The sequence below is a fragment of the Dreissena polymorpha genome, chromosome 14 (genome assembly GCF_020536995.1).
Source record: "Dreissena polymorpha isolate Duluth1 chromosome 14, UMN_Dpol_1.0, whole genome shotgun sequence".
Taxonomy (NCBI): domain Eukaryota; kingdom Metazoa; phylum Mollusca; class Bivalvia; order Myida; family Dreissenidae; genus Dreissena; species Dreissena polymorpha.
Window position 1 is genome coordinate 7,984,542 of NC_068368.1, and position 23,700 is coordinate 8,008,241.

At 31.9% G+C, this 23,700-nt stretch overlaps 1 protein-coding gene across 1 annotated transcript; it reads left to right on the top strand.

Moving 5' to 3' along the window:
- The first annotated feature begins 1,925 nt into the window (after positions 1 to 1,925).
- LOC127858586 (uncharacterized) lies at positions 1,926 to 20,127 on the top strand. The gene is made up of 6 exons (XM_052395789.1): positions 1,926 to 2,029; positions 4,487 to 4,570; positions 16,801 to 16,941; positions 17,296 to 17,427; positions 18,295 to 18,380; positions 19,899 to 20,127. Exons 1-6 carry the CDS (start codon positions 2,012 to 2,014, stop codon positions 20,125 to 20,127), a joined length of 690 nt encoding a protein of 229 aa, XP_052251749.1. The 5' UTR covers positions 1,926 to 2,011.
- Positions 20,128 to 23,700: the final 3,573 nt, after the last annotated feature.

Sequence of the window (23,700 nt, forward strand, 5' to 3'; positions counted from 1 at the left end):
TATACAAATTGTGTATACATAAGCATTGATTGAATGTAATAAAGGTTGCAAAATGGCTTGCGTATGTTAAACAACGGTTAAACGAATATTGATTTCGCTATTTCTTAAAAATGCATATATACCTAATAGTGTATGCGAAAATGCATAATTATTGACTCCCTTTAGCCTTAATGGTTTGGTATTATGCCTAGAAATTCTATTATAGATATGAAAGAATGATTAAAACTACTATTGAACATTATTTCTACTTACATAATAAGCCCATGAATCTACGTTGTCCTGCATTATATTATCGAGGAAAATGTTAAACAAGATAGAGCAGACATCCTTGACGGATGCCCACTGATGTCCTTAAAAAGTCCCCTGCATTCCACTGAGAAGAACTGCGCTGCTGGCGTTTCCTTGGAATTTTTGAATGACTTGCACCAGCCCTTCGTCATTGTTGAATCCTCTAATAACATGAGTTAGGCAATCATGCCACACGCGGTCGAAAACTGTCTTAAAGTCTATTAAGTTGTGGAAGAGCTCACGTTATTGTTACACGTGTTCCTCAATGATGACTGCAGATAATGATCTGTTCTACTGTGGCCCGCACACCTCGGCCAGCAGTTCCGCGGCGTGAATTTTCATTCGGAGGAGGATGATGCTTGGCATGACTTTGTTGGGATAACTAATGAGTCTGATGGTGCGGTTATTCTCGGATATCTTGAGGTTGCTCACTTTCGGTAGGTGGATGACCAGAGACTGGATCCACTTCTTAAGCCATTTCCTGACCTCATGATCTGTTTGCATAGTGTCTTCATTGCTGTAGTAGTTGCCTCTCCTCCATACTTAATCAGCTCAGAAGAAAAGTTGTCTACTCCCGAAGATTTTTAAGACTACGCGCAACCTCCTTCAACTCTGCCTTAAGTATAGACAGACTTTCGTCGTCCGCTTCTGGTCTGGGATATTTCTTAAGGAGACTTGAGTCTGGTTGAAGCGGGTTTTTGAAGAGGTCACTGCAGTTTTCAGTCCATCTGTTTAGGACTGCGGCAATCTCCGTCAGTGTCTGCAATAACACTGGCTTTGGGCTAACTGGTCGTAACGGTCTTCAGGTTGTTGTAGGCCCTCTAATTACTGCATGTGATAATCTCTTTGTCATTGCTCATTAATCCAATCCACCTTGGTCTCTTTCATCTTCTTCATCCATGTTCGCTTTCTGAAAATCTGCCCTAGATTCCAGGCTTCTTTTGCCACATAGGTCCATGATTTCGGACGTCACCCATTGGTTGGTCTTTCTTCTCATCCTCCCAAGAATTTCTTCGGCCGATAATCGCAGCACATCCTTGATGTGGTTGGTTATAGTCGATGACATCTTCTTAGAGGTTAAGACCTGCAAACTTGCCTCCTATCTGTGCTTGAAATACATCTGCTATCTCTGGATTTAAAAAATAATAATATTTTCCCCAAAATCTAATGCGTGTGTTCTTAGTGATGCGCTTGCTTTTTTTTACATCAGCTTGATTGTGGTGAACACGGAGTCATGGTCACAGCCGATGTCTGTGCCAGGAAACGTTCTTTAGTTCGCCTTGTTGATGCTGGACTTGAACCGTTGCGGCGCCAGTATAAAATCGATCTGGTTGTGTTCATTCCCGTCTAGAGCACGCCAGGCTGCGTTTCTGGATGGTTTGCGTGAGTACAGCGTATAAATTTAAATATATTTAATACTTAATTATGTTTAGTGTGTGATGGGTTATTTAATTCCGAACACGGTGTGTTAACGGTAAAGCCCCAGTCCTGTACAAACTCGTGTCAAACATAATGGTATAATCATCATGATTATGTATGAACCATGAATTATTTATAAACGTTTAAGCTTAAAATCGTTTCTCTTCGAGCCGAACCCAATAATCAAGTTTTAAAGTCTGTCAGTAGTATCGATCCATTTTTAAAGGCCTGTGGTTATACTAATATCGCAGTTCGAGTGCTTGCAAGAGTATTCCATTTCTAGTCTGACGGATTAAAACGAAACATGTCGTCTGAAGCCCAGGTAAATTATGTTATTACTATTATTAAATTGTTTAATTTCATTAATTTCCTTCCATAGTGCGACGAAATTTAAGTGTGTGCCGTTAATGTAGAAATAAAGAATATTAAGTTTCAAATGCATTTACAATGTTAACTTACATATAATATGTTTGTTTTGTGATTTATTTTCTTGTGATACAGTTTTTGGCATGGCGTTTGATACTGTTATATTTAAAACATTATACATGTACATTTAAATTATGTAAGTTTAATAAATAATATATATTTTTTGATAAATATATTTTAATTTAACTTTAACATGTTAACGTATTATAATTCAGGTTAAAACATCTGGTTTATAAATTGAATCGTTTAAATATAGGAAATATTTGTCTTCCTATATTTGTCAAAAGAAAAGCATACAGGTTCTATTTAGTCTTTTAGTCGTATGTTGGTGAAAAGCAATGATCTAGTCCATATGCTACGGGCACAATATACTGCGTAGTATCCTGTTACCTCCGGAGCATTGTTATTTGTGTAGCTTTAGTGTAAATAAACGTGGCTTTAAATGATTACATTGCAAACTTGTTAAGAAAATACCAAGGACTCCCCGTTTAACGATTGCAATGCCGCTAAGGAGAATTCCAGCTGAAATTAGTTGTACGTGCTGCTATTTCGAACGTGAGAAGTCACTTGTTTTCTTTTTTGCATCGATTCGAGTAAAAATATAACCATCGCGACATTGTGTAAATGAAAAGGTGCTTTAAACAAGAAAAAGACATAAATCGCATACTTTTACATGCCTTCGAAGTTTGTATGTAATGTCCTGACCTATAATGTCTATAACCTGCGTATATGGATTAAATAAAATAAGTTGTTTTAATGCAAAAGTGCAACTCACGCTGATTTCAATAAATAAGCTCCCAAAAAAGAATTTAATCGCAACATACTGACACGGCGAATCGTATTAAAAATTCTTTACGACAAAATTAAGAACATCCATTTGTGTGAGAAATTCTTGATCCATCGCACATTCATACTGAACAATTTACAATATATCACTAACTAAATAGTCTCGTTATTAGAAATGATTTAATAGAATGTAAATAAATTAATGTATATGTGTTTAACAGTCCTGAACTAAAAATTGGAAAAAAATCGCCTGAAATACATGTTATTTATTCCATCAGTTTGTGAGGTTCCACTTTTTTTGTAAAAATGTTACAATAATAGTATGAAATGCAATAAGAAGAAAAATAACACGTATACAGAAAACATCAATAAAAAATGATCATGGGGCGAGATATATACTACATCTATAGTAAACACATTAGATCTCACTTACATTGGCTTTTTAAAGTGCAAATATTTTTTTCAACTGGATTGCGGTTTTGAAACCGAGTAAAACTATCGACTGTAGAAATTTAATTGTTTTAAGAATATTTTTTAGACTAAAGCTATGCCCAAACTCACTAAGTGACATATATATATATATATATATATATATATATATATATATATATATATATATATATATATATATATATATATATATCAGTGCTCCAGCTAGGCCTTAATCGAAGGGCGCCGCGCCCTGCCCTCCCGAACCTCCGCCCTGTCCACCCGAACCTCCGCCCTGCCCCCCCTCCCCCCCCAAAAAAATTTTTTTTTTTTTTTTACATATGATTAGTCATAAATCTCTTATTACATTGTAATTACTTTTATCCTCATTGTAGACATTATATTTGAATGGTTTAATAATAATGGGAATAATGCAATCATTTATAACATATAAATTAACATGCATTAGGAAGCATTCCAGAAACACCCGCGCGCTCGTACGTGCCCTTTTGACAAAATACTGCACGTCGAAAGTTCCCTTTTGACAAAATACTGCGCGTCGAAAGTGCCCTTTTGACAAAAAAGCCCCCCTGCCCTTTTCAAATCCTAGCTGGAGCACTGTATATATATATATATATATATATATATATATATATATATATATATATATATATATATATATATATATATATATATATATATATATATATATATATATATATATATATATATTTCAGACAATTTACATGGGATTATAATACTTTAATTCCTATAGAGACCTATATTAACCATCCATTGACCAAATGAAATGTCCATCTTTAATTAGGTGTATGCATCTTTTAATTGTATTCTTTATATCCCATTCACACGGTTCAATTTTATAGTCAAATTGTAAGCAATAAAATAGTTTTCCATAAAAGATTTTAATATCCATTTTATATTTTATAATTTGTATCTACGTATGTGATTGTAGAGCAATTCAATATCAAATATCGTCATCAATATGATATACAGCGGTTTCAATAAAAAATGCTCTTATAAATATTTTGATACAAAATTTGACCTGCTTTTTAATGTGACGTTCGCGAGAACGATGCATATTTACATATAAAGATCACGCCAGTCTTATATATTTTAGGAAAAAATGTCTGATAGTGCCTCAGCCAGTTCGTCTCATAATCAAAATGAAACACCGAGTGAGTCACACGTATCTAACAACCAGGTAAATTTTATATTTAAAACAGTGTCAAAATATATTTAACCGTATTTTTTATTTAACAAAATAACATACATTTTCCGAAAACAAATTTAATGTAGCTTACCTACACATAACAAAATATGTAATAATACAACAGTTAACAAAACTTATACACGATAATGCAAGTCTTTAAAATGTTTTGCCTGGTCATTATAAATGCGTTCTTACTCTGAATTTACGACGACATTATTGTCAACGTTGTTGTTTTGTTTTTTACTTAATCTTATATCATTATATGAATTTAAACGAGAAATTCAAAATTTAATGTTATAAGTTGTTTATAGTGGTTTGATATTTTTTTTTACTTGAATGAAATTCATAACGACCAACCGAGACTTGTCTCGTACATACTCGTATAACGCAGTATAATCCGTTATATCTAACAGTTAAATAGGCGATTACATCAATACATGACATCACAATATAAGGCAAACAGTGTTCTTAGGACCAATTTATTTTTCTTCAACTGTTCTATTTGACAGAAAGAAAATAATAAGTATATCAAAATATGTAATTGGCATTCTCCATTATTATGCATAAAGTCCATTCCAATTTAAAGATAAAAGCCGTAATATAAGTTTCTTTTTTCAGGACTCAGTAATAGTAGACACTCATTCTCAAATTAATTTTGATCACTGTCCATAAGAATCACAACAACCAACCTAATTAAGACTCTGAAAAACAAAATATCAATGATAAGCAAGTTCAGTCGTGACGCCCGTGTCTTTATCGCTTGATATATATTCACCTTTTGAGAATGACTTTTAATATGAAAATGTATATACAGTTGTTAACTTCATATGATAGTACCCGAGTTGTTTATATTAAACTCCTGCTACAAAAGTTAAGGTCGCAGTTTCGTAGTGCGCATTATGTCCACCTAGCGACCGGGTGGTCGATAGTTTGATCACATTGTGGTCGCGTTCTTTCGATCTCACTCCAAGAAACAAAGTACTGATTCTACCCATGGAACGTACTCGAGAGCTTTTCAATAAGCCTTAGGCTGTCGATGTCATCGGGCTTACATAAATACATAATAATAATAATAATAATAAAATCTTTATTTAAAGAATATAGACTTGTTACGAAATACATAAGATGAAATTATATAATATGCAATTTATGTAATACATTTCTTATTTTCAACAAGGTCTTTTAACATTATACAATTTACAACAAATACATCATATTTCATCTTGAGCAATAAGAACAAAACATAAATAAGCATATGCATGTACACTTACAATGATATATATCATAATTGAAAACAAATGACAGACATAAAACTACAATTACCATTTATGCAAGAACAGTATTTAAACATTAAATTAAGGTTATTTACTAAACAAAAACATGAAGCATGTTCAGTTTATTTTATAAAGTGTGGTAGAAAGATAAGCTTTTAATTTTTCTTAAATGTCAGTAAATTGTTTGTTTGACGTATAGATTGTGGTAATAAATTCCAAATTGTTGTGCTAGAAAATTCAAACGATCGTTTGAAATAGTTTGTGTTGGGTGTTCGCAAGATCGCAAGTTATAGTGATTATTTTGTGAAGGTGTCAAAAGGTCACGTATGTATGTTGGGGTTTGATTGTGAAATGCTTTAAATACAATAACTGACGTGAAATAGTGATTACGCTGTTCGAAAGTCAACCATTTTAGATCTTTAAATATGGTTTTTGAATTGGTGTTGTACTTTTTATTTAAAATATGTGCACCACAACGCTTTTGTAGTTTGACTATTCTATTAATTTCCGTTTTTGCTGCTGAACTCCAGGTAACGCATGCGTAGTCGGATATAGGTGAGATTTAACCATTAAAGAAGAGGTTACGCATTTCAAGGGTTAACTATGGTTTTATTTTTTGCAGAAGAAACATTCGAAACGACATTTTTGAACAAACGCTGTTAATGTGTAGTTTCCAGGATAAAGTATTTGCAATATAAAGGCCAAGAAGTTTTTGATAATTTACTGTTTTGATCACCGTATTTGGAATTTTAATTTTTAGATTCGTTAATGTTTGAGCTTCCCGTTTCGACCCTAATACCATACAAGTAGTTTTTAGTGGATTAATAATCATGTTATTAGTTTTGCACAATTCATTTACAATGGAAAGTTTTGTTTTTATATTATTTTGAACTGTTTGAATATTTGTTCCAACAGTATGCAATGTTGTATCATCCGCATACATTGCAGAATTATATGTAAGATTTAGTGAACGATCATTAACGTAAATAAAAAATAGAAGAGGTCCCAAAAATAGATCCTTGTGGAAACCAGCAATGATGCTTTTACAAGTAGAGGTAGTGTTTTCTGCTAGGTCGCATGACCTATCATTTAAATGATAAAGTTTTAATTTGTATAAAAGAACCCTATGGGCCACAAGATCAAATGCTTTTTTAAAATCCAAGAAAATTGTACCTACCAGATTTCCATTATCAATTTGTTTAAGCCATGAATCAACTATATTAATCAATGCTGTTTGACAAGAATGATAGTTGCGAAAACCCGACTGAGTTTTGTTTAATAGACCTTGAGATTCTAGATATATATATATGCAATTGTTAAGCTATAGTAGGTAAAAGTGATATTGGTCTATACTTATTAGGATCTTCTACCGATCCCCCCTTGTATAAAGGTATAACGTTTGCAATTGTAAGCATGTCTGGAAAGGTTCCATGTGATATACAGTTATTTATAAGAGCAGTGATTGGTTGTATTATGAATTCTTTGCAAAGTTTAATAATGCGGGGCCCTATACCATCAGCCCCAGCAGATTTGTTTGAATGTAATTGATCAATTAAAGAACAAACTTCTAATGAAGTAATACATGTGTACACTGAACAGAGAAATGCTTAGAATCTAGCTTAGCATCTAGATATGTTTTTAGTGAGTTGAAATCGTGTTCAGTAAATTTAGTCATTTTAATTACGTGCATTAGCTACATTTGTTTTACCAGATATTAATTGATCATCCTTCTTTATTACGTTTGACAAGATAGAGGATTCTTCGTGTTCATTTGATTTTAATTTAATAGTTTTCCAGAGCGATTTCGCACTTGTTTTGTTTTGTACCGCATTCGAAAAATATTTTTTTAGCCTTTTTGATTGCACTGTTACACTTATTACGCCACAACTTATATTGTGGTCAATTAGATTCACGTTTATATTTATCCCTTAAAGACCTGGCTGGTTCACGTTTTCGTTGTACCAACCAGGTTGTTGTAATCTCTTCACTTGTAAATATTTGATAGGGGCATTCTTATTAAGGACTGAGTTCAATATGTAATAAAATACTTCAAATGCCTCATTAGCATCCTCTATTGTTTCAACTATATCAAAATGAGCATTTGCTAAGTCATTTTGAAAATTGATTTCATTAAATTTGTTAAAACATCTGTACTTTTAATAATAATAATTTTATGATCGTCTGTCTTAACAATTAATTAGCACATTTAAACTCAAACTTACTTTTTACGAATTTATGTTTCATATTCGTAGCAATTCGTTGGTATCGTGTTATCTCATTGTCGACAAAACGCACACTCGATATTTTGGATGCATCCTCTTACAAGGTGTAAACTATTTCACAGAATAAAAGGTAAGTATAAATTTTATGTTACACAAGCTGTTCCAAAATTTGTTTTAAAACAATCAATGTAAACACAGTTTAACATTACGTGACGAGAGTATTATACAATTTTTTATATAAAGGAATAATTTGTGTGCTTTATATTCTGAATAATCAATTTAAGACTTATAATTAAAGGAACGTTTGCACAATATTCCTATCGCATGTAAAGTATTTTAACCAGCTGCGAATGCTTAAATGCCGTTTACCCAGTTTAAGTATAGACATATATGACATAATGGAGAACAGTATATTAACTTAATATGCTAATAAATTGAAAGTATACTGTTTTATAAATAATAATTAAAAACTATTATGAAAACTTATTTGGCCCTTGTCCATTGTTTACAACCCACATTGTGAGATTATCAAACAAAAATAGTTTTATCTTATTTATGTTGTATATCACTATTGATTAAATACTGTTTTAAACTTGTTTGTTTGAGGAACGTTTTACCTTACCTCATTAAGTAAAAAAAACGTCTTGTAAATAATCTCTTTTTAACAAGTAACAACCCAAAAAATATATAGGACATAGGAAAGGCTGTCGTATTTGCCGTGTAAGGATAATATATGGCCAGTATAAAATAGTATTAATTCTACAAATCAAGTGATTCATTATACAAGTTTATTTATATAACTTTTATCACAACCAGCTGCTTACCTCTGTTGAGTCACATAATAAATTCGCTCCATTGATTTCTATAACTATTAATGTTAACCTTAAATTCTAACCGTAAATAGTTTGACAAAATCACACATAAGAAGGAACTTTTTAACTCGGTACGCAGACATAAATGCGGTTTTAATTTGTACATGTATCTCTGTTCCGTGTGTTACTTTTTTTTTAATCGTGTCCATAAAGCATGTGATGATAACATAAGGTTTCACGTGCATTTTGAAATTTTCTAAAGACTTTACTCGTACGTAGCACACTTGAACGTAAAGTATTTTTCGTAATAAAAGGTGTATATCACAGAAATATGAGGAATGTTTAATAAGCATACATATCTTTACAAAATACACAGTTACTTACATAAGATACCAAACAGTATTAAACATAATTTTGATTTAATGTTATAAAAGCATTCTTTCACGGTATGTTAATTCTATTATTGCTACGTCTCGCACAACATATGCGAGTCAGAGGTTTTAATTTAATTATATCAATTGATTAACATAACATCTAACCAAAGCAAACAAACATTTATCCCATATGATCGCTTAATATTTAAATAAAAATGACAAGATAAGTTCTTTAAGTTACGTTTAACTTAAAACTGAAGAAAACTGATAAAAACAGCTTCAACATATAAACAGGTTTATATGACATATATGAGAAATAAATGCATGTTCACTGATTATAATTATTTAACAGTAAAATAACATGTATCTGTGTTTGTGATGTTCGTGTAAATGCGACATAAAATGTATACCAATACATCCTAAATTTAGTCTTTAAACAATCATACTACAAAACGCTAGAAAAAAAACACATCTTACACCAGCGAGAACAATTCTTGTTACCACCCGCAAGTCATTTATTTTAGGCGTCTGACCAATAACCTATGCAATACATGCAACACAATATAAAATATAATCAATTATAGATTAAAGGCACCTTAAACATCCCAAGTGTGTGGATGTAAGTGTATGTGTGTGCGTGCGTGTTTGTGCGTGTGTTTATGCGAATTTAACAAGAACATGTCATATACGTTGAAACAAAAGTAAAATACCAATTATGATCTATAAACTCATTATAGTAGGTTGCTTTTTACTTTTGTACAGTGTATGTGGTTTTATAATTAAAGATAACACTTTTTTTGAAACGATGCGCATTCAAAAGGGCATATCGACGGTGTTTTTGCCAGATGTATGTTTTCTTATTATACATTTATCTAGTAACAATTTCATATCGATGTAATCTACTCCAATTAGAATTTTACTTCACTTTGTCAGTTTATCAGTTTAGAGGTACCTCATGTTAGTGTCATTTATAGCAATTATAGCGATTATAGTACGTCAGATTTTCCGAATTTTTACGAAACAAAACAGGAATAGTACCTGGGTGACCTGCTATCAAAATATTTCAAGTGTGTGCGGCGTATGTCGATCATTAAAACGATTTTAATCACAGGTAAAAATACTTTAGCTTGCAAAGGCAATGAAGAGCGTGAATTAAAGAAAGCTTGTGAACAATCTATTATTGATCAAGCTAATGCGGATAAAAACAACTGGAAACTGAAATGAGCATCATTGAAGATGAAATGAAAACTTTGAAAGATGAAGGAGATAAAATATTCAAACAAACAGGTAATTGTGACTTCCCAATTCAATATAGGTCTATCTCTGAAAGTAAACACCTCTCTATGACCAAATAAATTACCCTGCATCAGTTGTATACAAAAAACTTAAAATATAATATTATTATTATTTTATTATTCCAAGTAAAAGTCAATATAAATCAGTATTAATTGCTATCAGTCAAAATACCATAAAAGTTAAAACCGTATTTATATATTTTTTTATTGATCGATTTATTTATGAATTTATTTATTAATGTATTTATTCATTCATTCATTTATTATTTACTTATTAATTTAATAATTTGTTATTTTTTTTACAATTTTAGTATTTATTAATTTATTTATACATTTCGATTCTTGAAACAGGAGGAACATATGTGTCAGCTGTTCCTAAACAATCAGTTGCTGACAGAAACGAAAGTAGAAGAGTAGAATCCGAATCGATATTTACTGTCATCTTTAAACTTTTGAGAGAGGTCTTCCGAATGCTGAAAGCCACACCAAAGTCCGCAGATGTAAGTGAGTTAAAAAAGTTCCTTCGATGGTTAAGAAGTAATACGCTACTTTAATCTTTTGTCGATACAATAACTCTTTGGAATATGATTATAAAGTCATAGTTGAGGGGACGACTAATATAAAAATAACCTCTTGTTAATAGACAATAATTCTTTAATTTATGGGGCCATTTGGGCCCGTTATGAAATGACTACAAGATAACCAAACTTATTTAACGATAGGAAAGAACTTTCCCAAAATTTCTTAGAAAATAATCTTTTCGCCTATCATGACCATTTTCTTGATTGTCTCCCTTTTTACGGGTAAACTTACCCACCAACAAGTTACGACTAAGAGTGCGTTTCACTAAGTTGCGTACTCAAATAATTTCCGTAAATTTTGCGTACGCAAATCTTGTTCTTAAAAACGCGTTTCACTAAACAGCGTAAATTAACGCAGTGCGTAAATTATGTCGTAAATTTACGCCAGATATGTACTTCGCGTAAATCAGAAAAATTGGCGTAACCTCCCGTTGTAATGAGGCTGAGTAACCTGCGTATTAGGGAAAGCGTACCCTTCTGTCGTTTTAGCATTGTGTGTTGTTGATGTTGTACTGGGATTCTTAATTCTCATTTGAATTTATTTCAGTTAATATGTATGTATCTGGTTTTGATTTTGTGAGGGCTATACTGTAACCTGATGATAACAATGTGATATCGTAATTCTCACAAAAATCTATTCCAGATATTTGGTAGTGGTATTCAGTATATGAACCATACATTACTATTCATCATGTTTAATTGTAAATTGAATCTACTCAAGCTTGTATGTAGATGTCTGGTTTCAATTATGTGAGGGCTATACTGTAGCCTGATGATCACAGTGTGATATCGTAATTCTCACAAAAATCTATTCCAGACATTTGATAGTGTTGTTCTGGGTTATAATGTGTGTGTGTTGTTCAGATTTTATTTACAGGTCCCACGCCCCTTCACGGAGTCATTTTAGCTGGACCTTTCTGGATTATAATTAGACAAGATACAGGTTATATTAGTCTTTGACTGTTTTGTCCCTAATTTCCAACATGTATATTTATCCTGATTACCTATTTTCCGGGGTTGTAGTTAGTCGAGATGTGTGTAGATAGTTTGAGTTTTATTTAGTACGTCATTGGAGAACGAGTGGCACGGGCACGCGGTTTATTATCACGCTTTGCAAGGTACAGGTTTTGTCTATATACGTATTTTTGATATTCCGTTATGTTAAGGGAGATAATTTATTCAAGTAAACGCGAGATTTTTTAGAATGCATTTTTATATCGCTTATTTTATTGCTTAAATGTGGATATGCAGCTAGTTTTAAATTGAATTCCACCAGAAAAAAAAATACGGAGAAATAAATATTGAGATCTTATTGTGGGAAAAAATGTACGAAATACATTCGTCACAATCGGCTCAGGGCGCTTATTTGTCTTTGATGCATGTTATGAAATTCGTCTTCAATGTATAATTGTTTTTGCCTATTGTGTGTTATTGTAACATATTTTATCAATATATTACAATTTAACACAATCATGTAAAAGACCGTATAATCTCGCTTTACAGTAGATACTATTGCAGACGATTACTTTCTTACGCGTCCGCGCGCACCTGATAGGCTAAACAACACTTACACGCAGCGTAAATTTTGCGCACATTTTAGTGAAACGGCGTACGCATGAATTTACGTTCGGCGTAAATAATGTGCGTAAACCTAAAGCTGCGTAAATATTCGCTATGTTAGTGAAATGCACTCTAAGATACTAGATTTAAACTAGTGCACCAGATAAATATCAATGTTTCCTGAAAACATGTATGCCACGAAATACTTTTTACGCATAATGTCCAGGCGTTTCAATATGTGTAAAATACGCTGCTTCTTTGCACCGTTCTTATTGTTAGTTTTGGCACTCACGACTTATAATGTTGCACAAATACCGCTGCATTAATATGCTTTCCTTAGAGTTTTACACAAACTAGAACTGGTAAAAGCATAAGGCTGTTGTTATGTTTTTATTGAAACAAAAACTTATATTTTATAATATTTTAAATGAAAGAGTATCATTCATTTTACTCTTAATGTATGTCATTATTAATGCAAGTGTTCATTATTTCACCAAAGTCCGTTTATAATAAACGCACTATTATAAAAAGGTATAATTTCCTTTTCAAGGTCGATGAAAAGTTACAAAGATTAGACAACTTCGAGTCTAAAGCCCGAAATGCAAGGAAAAAACTAAGTGAAATTCAAGATAAAATTGACGAGAAGCAGAAATAAATTGATACAAGAATGCAGAACATGCGAAAGCTTGGAGGTTCAGGTTTGTTTATGACTGACTTCACTTTACAACTCAAATTAGCTGACTTAAAAATCATAGACTGTGGACCTGCTGATAACACAAATGCAACTGTGACCACAAGATCGTTATTGTAACCAAGTATTCACGGTTTCTGCGACGTATGAAATTCGGCAATACGGACGGTATAGTTGAGGCTACCAAAGAAATAGAAAATGTCAAGCAGTCATTAGCGCACATGTTTTCGTTTTGGGAAAGCATGTCGTCCAAAATAAAACATCTCAAACTAAAACTTAGTACGACGGAACAAATTGAAAGATTAATGAAGGATGAAACCAAAGCATACCAAGTTCGAAAACGATTTGAGGGCTATGATGAGGCTAGTTTTCAATTCATTCAAATTAAGAGAGTTAGATTGTTTATTTACCCAAATTTTAACAATATTCTAAAGAAAATGCATAAAAAGATATTGATAATTTTTTTAGAATTATACCGTTCATAAAATTCAGGATTTTTTAAGAATGCTGAACTAAATTATATTCCTTAGTTTTACAATAACGATTGGTGAAACGCTATTATTCCCTTTTAATCTCTAAGTCCTTGATATAATGTGGTGGTCATAGCATAAAAAACATGTTTGAAATCTTCTGAACACAACATGGTCATAGTGGTGTGTGTACCGTCCGTTGTCAACGTTTACTTCGATATCACATATAAAGTCGATCTGTGGTGTATTATTTGCAAACTTTGTTTAAAACTGTCCGATTATATCTCGATTATTGTAAAATGGTCCATAACACGACGAAACTAGTTCACTTGGACACATTAAAGTAAAAAAGATATTCAATATTATACAAGTTAAATTTAAGCCCAATTGTTTTGATATTGTCTTAATTCACGATGTTTTATTCAATTATTGTTCGTTAAATATGTAAATACAATTCGTTTTGAGTGCAAGTTTGATAATATTTTTATAAGACACCCGATGTAAGAATAAGAATGATTGCGTTGCACCATAATAATTTACGGAATATTTGTATTTACATGATGACCTCCTTAATGCAGATGAGTGACTTAGAGCTACTTTGGCCATATTTTGTCAAAATAACGCTGGTCTGAATGTTTCCAGCGTTTATAAACACATTGTATAGGTATGGTTCCTTTATTTTACCTAACAGGTATGCAGGAAAAACGGGGAGACATTTTTGAAGTATCGGAAAGTTAGCGAAAACACCATCAGGACATTCTACAATGTTGTGTCCCTGCCATTTGAAGACAAACCGCAAAATCACCGACTTCCTATTTCCGGCAATTAGCTATTTAATTACAGCGATAATGTAACTTTTTTTTTCGTAAATAATCGTTTTTCATACATTTTATTATTAAACTTAATATAAGATAATACTACACTTTGTATTTAACTCAAAACTCTCGCTAGAATTTGTGAGTTTCTATTGTTATGTTAACTTATATTAATATTCAATCGTTGGCGAAAACAAAACGAAATACAAAAGACATGTATGTATGTATATAAACGCGTGTACAATGCAATTAACACGAAGATTTTTCAGCGTGGCTGGGTGTTTAACTTTAACACTTCATTTGATCTAGATATCCTGAGCTCTATTATGCAGCGAGGAACGTTAATATCATTTTGCAAATTATTGCAATATTGGGAATGTTTGTTATTGTAAAATATATACCTTTTGCTTATTTTTATCACATAAAATAATTTTTTTTCATACGCGTGTAAAACACAGTTATCAACGAATGTAACTATACACTCTTAAACACAAAATAATAATGGCTGTTTTTCACTGTATAAAATTATTAGAAATAAAAAAAGTATTTTTGATTTTAATTCAAAAGATCAAATAATTATGTTATTTGACCAAGATATGAGTCGTAATCGAGAAATATCTATGAAAATGCGTGAGCGCTTAAATCCTGTGCCGATACACACGCATCAATGAGCATGCATTAAATCATAAACCAGACAAATTCAACAAATACAAATTTTTTATGTATAATCATATTATTATTGTAATTCGTTGTTTAACATTTTTCTTTTTTTCAAACAAAATTTGAGTAAAGTCGCCAGAAGATCGATATAGTATTCATGTTACCTTGTTTATAGTAACTTATTTCACGAATAATATCTAATACTTTAATATTTTATTTAAAGCTTGACATCTCCATATCAACGTTTAAAACGATTTGAAAGACATGTTTTGTTGTATTTTTAAATTAGCATGAAATTCAATAGCTGTTATTGTTAGGCTTTGAATTTAAGTTTAGGACTATCGAATGTATTGCACCTTAAGCAGCCTTGTGTCTCAATCATTGGATTGTAAATATGTAGATTGTGTACATATTATTGCTATTGTTTTTATTGATTGGATTTAGTATGATTTGTCATTTTTATGTTATATTTTACCGTTTTATGCGTACAGGATGTATGTTGATCGTCAAGGCTTTATGGCTTTACAAGACGAATAGCAATGTCGAAACATCAAGACTGGTACATGATAGAGGAAAGTAATATGCACAGAATTTTCAAGCCGTACTGCCTTAACGTGTATTCAGATTTTGTGGAGATAAAACCTGGGCGCATCCCGTAGCTATCACGAACGCATGTAATAGATATCGTTTGCGCACGTCAACCTAACGCATGCATACTTAATACTTTTGCGTTCGCTCTTATTAATGGTGCGTGCGCACTTCAAACTGCTCGCGTATTACTATCGCGAATGCACGTAATATACTCGCGTGCACAATTATAGATAATGCTAAACTATGTCATATGTTACCAAAAGCCATTGTTTATAGCACATTTTTGATCTAAATTAAACCGAACATTAAGTTATCACAATTAGTTGGGACAACTCTACTGTATTACGCATAAAACTAGGCTCAGTATGTGGTTTCATTTTATCATTGTCATTTCTTATTGTATTTTTTTTCAATGTTTATTATACAATGTAATGTTATGAAATTGTTTAATAAAGTATTTGTGTAGTTGTTTGCCTTTTAATCTTTTAAGATACATTTTGAGTTAAACACCGGATATCAATGTATGTGAATATAAAAGCTGTTTTATTCTTCTCGATGTATTGAGTGTTAAAAAATAATAAATGTATATTTATGTGACAGGTTTGTTATCAATACATCACTAACAAACCTGATCCATTTAGGTCGAACTGTTTAAATGGATTCATGTATCTCACAGTGAACGTGTTGGAAAATATTCCCGAACTATTAGCTGTTACCACACATATGTAATACATAACATATATCATAACTTAAGTAAACAATACTAATTATAGTGTTATTGCTAATATTTGTAAGAAAATTCTAACATATGTGTGAATTATGAAGTATGTGTCGAACTATTGCTTCGATCGTGTTTTGGTATTTTTGTTGTTCTAGCAACTGGAGCAAGCAGAAGCAGAACATAAATTAGGAAAAGCGTCATGCACAGAGCAAATTGTGGAATTTCAACGCAAAGAGGCACATGTTCTTGAATTGGCTTATGCCTATGTAGCTGATTATCCGAACGTTTCAGAAAAGGTATGCAAATTCATAAATGCTCCTATTATGCCTTCTGCAAATATTTATGCATCTGAAAATTTCTTCCGTTCTTAACAAATTTTACATGACTTTTAAATAATTTGGTAACGTTTGAAGATTGGAATAGTATTTTGTTCGGTAATTCAAGCATTTATCATATCAGAGCTTTCATTGGAACAAACATATTAACAGACAACAATAAAAAGAGTGTTATTTGTCGCAATTTATAGTAAAAATACTGTAGGTTCGGTTCATCGCGCTGTATTATACTACATTAAAATACAGAATATTATTGAAATTATTGAAATAATATTTACTTAGTGGTTTATTTCGATATCACGACACTTATTCAAGATTCGCATGGCTGCGCATGACGCTCGTACTCATCAGATGACAGCATGCGGCGTCATGAAAAGTGTCCGAATGACAGCCGACCACATTCATTACATTATGATCCCGATCGTTCTGGAAGCAATTGAGACAAAGGTAGTGTGTGAATTCTTACTCGTGCTTTTGCTGTTGCTCTCCTGACTAGTTACTACTCTAAAAATTGCAAAAAAAAGTCGGATAAAGAATAAAAAATTTACATACATTTGTGGATTGTTATTATACTACTTACTAAATCATATTGTGAAGTTTGATGGATAAAATTCAAATGTTCAAGGAATTTTTTAAATGACACTTTTATAATTAATTTTTAGAAATTTTGTGATAAACGTATAATCATCAGAATAAATGAATCAAAAAGCGTGAGTATCGGCATTATGGACAATATGTAATATATATATATATTTGTGTGTTTATGCAACTATTCTTGATAGTGCGTTTTATTTCAGATCATTCCAAGAAGTATAGTTTTCCCAGTAATTTTATTAAATTTCATGTTTGAAAAATAGCACTGTAAACAAAAACAATCCATCAAGCCCAGCAATTGAACCTCAAACTTTAAATTTACTCGAATAAATACATATTTTCCTCCTAATTATGAGAAGCACGCAAGTATTGCCCCACTTCAATAACATATGTGCAACAGTGTTGTTACTCTCATGTTTTGTTCATGCGATTGCAACAAGTATAATGTTATAATGTTTGATATGTGTTTATAACTAGTAACACTGTAATTTACAGTTTAAATAGGACTAGAAACTATTTTATCCATGTTAAATGCTTGCAATATAAACTTACCATGAACTGTGTATCATTTGCATTTAATGCTAAGTATTTTTCTTTCTCAGTTTGTAATATGTTAAGAGTCTAGATTTTCTAACTGAACATACATATTCTTGGACATGAACTAGATTTCGCCGTGTTTTGCAATTCAATTATAAGGTTGATATATTTTACTGTTCAAAGGATTCAGAGCTTATTGCTGACGCAATTGCTCTGTCGCTTGAGTTCATTACCGAAGTCCGACAGGAAGTCGTGGCTTTAAAGGACAGGTAAAATGTCATTCTAAATTTAAACTATTTTCAGCAAAATCGGCATTTTAAGGGAAATATGGTAATCTGCAGTTTTATAGTAGTTATATTCAGTATATTGGTAAGCCACAGAGCCATAACTAGAAAAAAGGTTGACGATTATTTAAATAAAGCATACATTATAATATGATAATTATACTAGACTTATTTGGACAACCTGTCGCGCCCATAATGCAGAATGATAGTCAAACGAAAACACTCATATATTGGCATGAGCTAAATGCAAGTCGGTTCGGCCAACATTTCATGAATTGATTATTTTACAATCCAAACAAGATGAACAATTCTAATATATAATTTATCATATCGGATTCCTTGTCTTGCAATGGGCGTTTAGAGTACATGAATTGTAAACCCTTGAAGACCAATGTTGCAATTTCAACAACAAAAAACGGTTACACGCTTTTATCTGCCATTTGTATATTAAGTGCAAAATTGCATTTATTGCTTCAGACAACTTGACAATTGACCTTCAGGGTGTCATTAACCCCTGAAATATTGATTCATGTCTAGCGCATATTATAGTGTTTTCATATGGTGATGATTTGCAACAAGCGATTTTAAAATTGTCTGACGAATTATGAAGCTTAAGTACGTAAAAGATGTGTCATGCCCATATTCAACATTGGGCCTGATAATGTGATATTCACCTTCACTTTGAAATCGTGACGCTTGCCACAGAGTCAGAACATAGTGAACATTTACGTAGAATTATTTTAACATAACGCGAAGTTTGATAAAGTAACACAACATTTAATGTGTACCATTTATTTTTACTTTAAACACTACTAGTATATTTGACCTTGACAAGAGAGAAATACAATGCTTGGCGTATGCCACGCCGTTTCAACAATTAGATTATTGGCGGCGGGTTATTTTAAACCCATGACATGATTCCTATAATATTAAATCTAAATGAATAACCTTGACATCTTCATCTTCGTATTAGAACTTTGTTTTGCTTTTTGTAAATACATTCTTCTTCACACGATGATCATTGTGGCAAGTTATTTGTTTATTCCTAGATTATTGGTAATTTTCTTCATAGCAATATCTGTGTCATGCGCACATTTGAACTTTGACATGTAATAATGAAAGTGGCCTTTTAGTAAGGGACAGAGGGTTGCAAACGACAGGCCGTCTCCATGCGGTGCTCAATTTTGGGAGATACTTTTCAAATGCCAAGTACTATAAAGTTACTGCCAAGGCAAGCTGCATTATTGTTCTTTTAGATCTGTTACCTCTATGCTAGAAGATGATGTTTAACATATAAGCAGGGGCATGGACAAGATGCTATACACGCCATCTCCGAAATGTTATCATGCGTTTAGTTATTATAAAACCACCAGATACTTGATAAATTTATTTATAAAATGCGAACAAAGAGACGCACGCATTCTCATACAATTAATTGCAACATGACAATCCCAGGAAGGCTTGACAATAAATTGCATTTAATAAATTTATGCTTCGTTTCAGTTTTGAGAACTTCAGGGAATTTGAGAAGGTCAAAGAAGACCTCAAGAGAGAAATTCAAATGGCTAAAGAAAACAATCGGCTCGACAAGGAAATCTTTGAACAACACATACAAAACGAACTACACAAACGCGCTATGGACAGATTAGAAAATAAAATGGGTATAATGCTGGAGGAAATCAAAAGATCAAAAGAAATTAGAGAACAATTTTTGTACAAAACCTGTTGTTGAATTTTTTCAATTGATATTCGGCATCTAACAAACCCTGCACGATGTGACCTTGGCTCAAAGTTGCGACCATATCACACAGTGCATAGTCGGTTAAATGCCATGTAACACATTTATCTTACCGATTACTTTAAAGAATGTACATTTACATGGTAAAATTACAACATTTAATAGTGTTTTGTAACTTAAGATTGTGTTGACATCTTTATTGGTATTTTCCCATAAATATTCAATAAAATATACAAAGTGAACTGTTGATCTTGATTAAGAAGTTTTGAGACTAAAAACTTGTTTTATAAACTAACTGGATTTTATTGAATACAAGTCCCACCATTATATCACAAGAATGATTTTTCTGACTCAATATGCTTGTGGTCTGTTATGGGATAATAAAAGGTCAGTTCGTGATCGAGATAAACCATTGGGGACAAAGATTCAGCCCCAGGAAAGATAATTGTACTTCACGCTTAAATGCCATATATATATCAAGGTTCCGCTTCCGACCATTGTTATATATTTGTAAAACACAATTAATATTATTTTCAGAGAAAGACGGACACGTAATGGAGATTGCTTCATTTAAAAACCAAAGAAAGGTTAAAGAACTTCAAATGAAAAAAAGTATTTAATATTTTATTATTCTATTATGCAGTCGCCCTATTCTTGAAAAAGTTATGTGTGTGCCTACTATAACATCGTTTTGAATTAGGGTGTTTTATAAAAACGTACGTTATAACCTGCAAAACGCACAGGTGTCCAGCATTCAAAAGCAAGATGGGTTTTCAGATATTTTTACATGCAAAAACAATTTCAGAAAAATGATTGGTAATGTCAATTTTGAAAACATTTGTATCAATAAAATAAGCATCAACACGATTACATTTAGATGTGCATTATGGTATAAATGTATGTAGTGTGTACGATAAATATTGTATTTTGATCATTTAAGCGCTACTATGCGACACAACGAGTCTTGACAATGCATTGGAATGCTATGCGGGACTGACTGGACAATACCAATTCGTAACCTCATTCTGGGAAGATATGATAGCCGCGTTTGGGCAACTCAACGGGGTTATGAAAACTGGAAGGCTATTTCGAGGGCTAAAAACTGATTTACACATCTCTAGACTGACGCAAATCTGCAAGGATGCATCAGAGGTAATTAAATGTTATAATACATTATATGTCATGTTGACAATATTTGCTATCGCTTCACTGATTTCATGTTTGAGGCATTTACCATGATGCCTTACATTTAAAAACAACTAACATTTACATAAATTGATATTCACATGCCATAGTAGCAACTGAATCATGTAATACTTAAGGCAATCTATGAAAGGTACTTTTCATAGATAGTTTCGAATTGTTCAAGGTTTGATGTTAATTTTATATCATTAAGCAAAAACATTTTACTTCAGAAAATAAAAGTTGGCCGTTTAGTAATAGTATAATGGTTATGCGATGTTTATTAAAATCAAAAAAGGTTGATTTTGTTCTTCTCAGAATATACTTTTTCCGACAGGCTTGTTTAATCCGCATTAACAATTTCATTTTTTGTTATGTACTGGCATATCGACGGTAGTTCCAAAAATTGAAGTTGCATTAAATGTAATACAAGTTTATGCACTGTGAATCTGTGAACTCTTTTTTACATCATGTTAAATACTTTGTCTATAACCCGTATACAATTACGTGTCTTATTCAGCATAAAGGATATCGGTATTTCAAAGCACACGCAATAACTTTGCGTTCAGTATATGCAAAGAATGGGTCACCAGAATCAATATACCATTGTAAACAAAAACAGTTACAACTCACGAATAGTTGAACATTCATCTACAATTTTTGCATCTTGTGTGAATTTTATACTTATATTGAATTAAGGTCATATATTATATTAGATTTATTGGTAGTTATCCATTTTCCACCACCGTATCATTTTCCGTAATATCGTGTCTCAAAAAACATTCCTCCATTCGCATGTTACTTTTTTATTTATTTATCATGTATTAATTTATTTGAATTCAGAATATGACATAATTTTGTGTTAATTGTGCAAGTTGGTAAACACACTGCTGAAGTTATAAACATATTTTAGGTATGGAGATTAAAATGTCTATTATAAGTAATGTAAGGAATGTATGTATTTTTTTGCGCTGAGAACTTTAAGTGAGTCTCAACTTATTATATAAATATTATTAACTTTATTTCACTTAATATATTATATAAAAGCTATTTTTAAGTGTATACAAGAAAAAATAAATCTTTAAAATAACAATTGATTACTTTTAAGGTTAAGGCACATAAATATCTACAAGCACCCTTGAAGATATTTAAGTATTTAAATATCAAGTCTTATTTATAGGGCTTCATACAGACCATTTTCCTTTTTATTTTCCTTCCAGAAATGGTTGTTTATGTCTAAAACATCCGGAATGGTTGAACAAGCTTTCAGGAACAATGTGGAGAGGAATCTTGCCTTTATGTCAAAGAACTATAACAGTATGACGCCCGAAGAAAAAAAGGACAGAATCGACGAACTTGAACAGCAACTTAAAACTATCAATAGAGGACTAGGACAATTTTGTAAATAATTGTGTAAAAATTACTTTGACACTTGCGTGTTGTTTGACGTGTTTTACCATTATTCTTTCAAGACATTAATGAGATCAGCCAGTCATCCACGTATGGTATATGGACCTCAATCCTCGAGTTCTGTCATGTACTGATGGGACAGAATCTCTTGAGGTCCTTAGTGTATTCAATTTAGCTGTGCGTAAGGGAGAAATAAAATAAAATAAAATTGGCTTGTCTACCTATGAAGCTTAAGAAAATATAAAGTTTTACGGAAAAAAGATGCTTTTAATTTGAATACGTTAACTATATGTTATGTTTTCTAACGGCAATATGTGTATATATTCATTCAAATATATATTTTTTAATATACAATTGTAAAAAGAAATGACAGTAGCAAAACCAGGAATGGTTCAAACATGTACTTGATTAATGTAACCATTCATATGAGTACCTATTCAAATAGTGTAATGTTAAAGGAAAATTAAAATAAAATGACACAGCTTAATAATTATGTACATGTTAGAGACGCGGAACATAACAGTAAAATACCAATTCAAGTATTTCATTTTAATTGTATTTGTATCCCGATTGCAGACTTTATATTATATCGAACTTATCTTACATCGATATATTTGATAAAGATATGTTTTTAACCCACGTACATCAAAGTTGATAGTTTTGCAACAATTGTATTGAGAAAATAACATAAATTGATTGTAATGTTTAGTTTGTCTGTGATTTTCTAAGAGTCTTGTTGCATTGTGGTCACTTTGCTATGTTTGTCAATAAAATGGTGACGGATAGATTGTCTTATGTTATTAATAGATTGGTATTGAACGACGGACATGTGAAATTTCTGCAAATCTGCAAATATAAGCACACCGTTTACAATCCAACAATTTCCGAAACTTATCAGAACACAACAATTGCCGAAGAAACTTACAGATGAATGACTGACATCAGCAGCACATGCAAATCGAGTACATGAGGGGT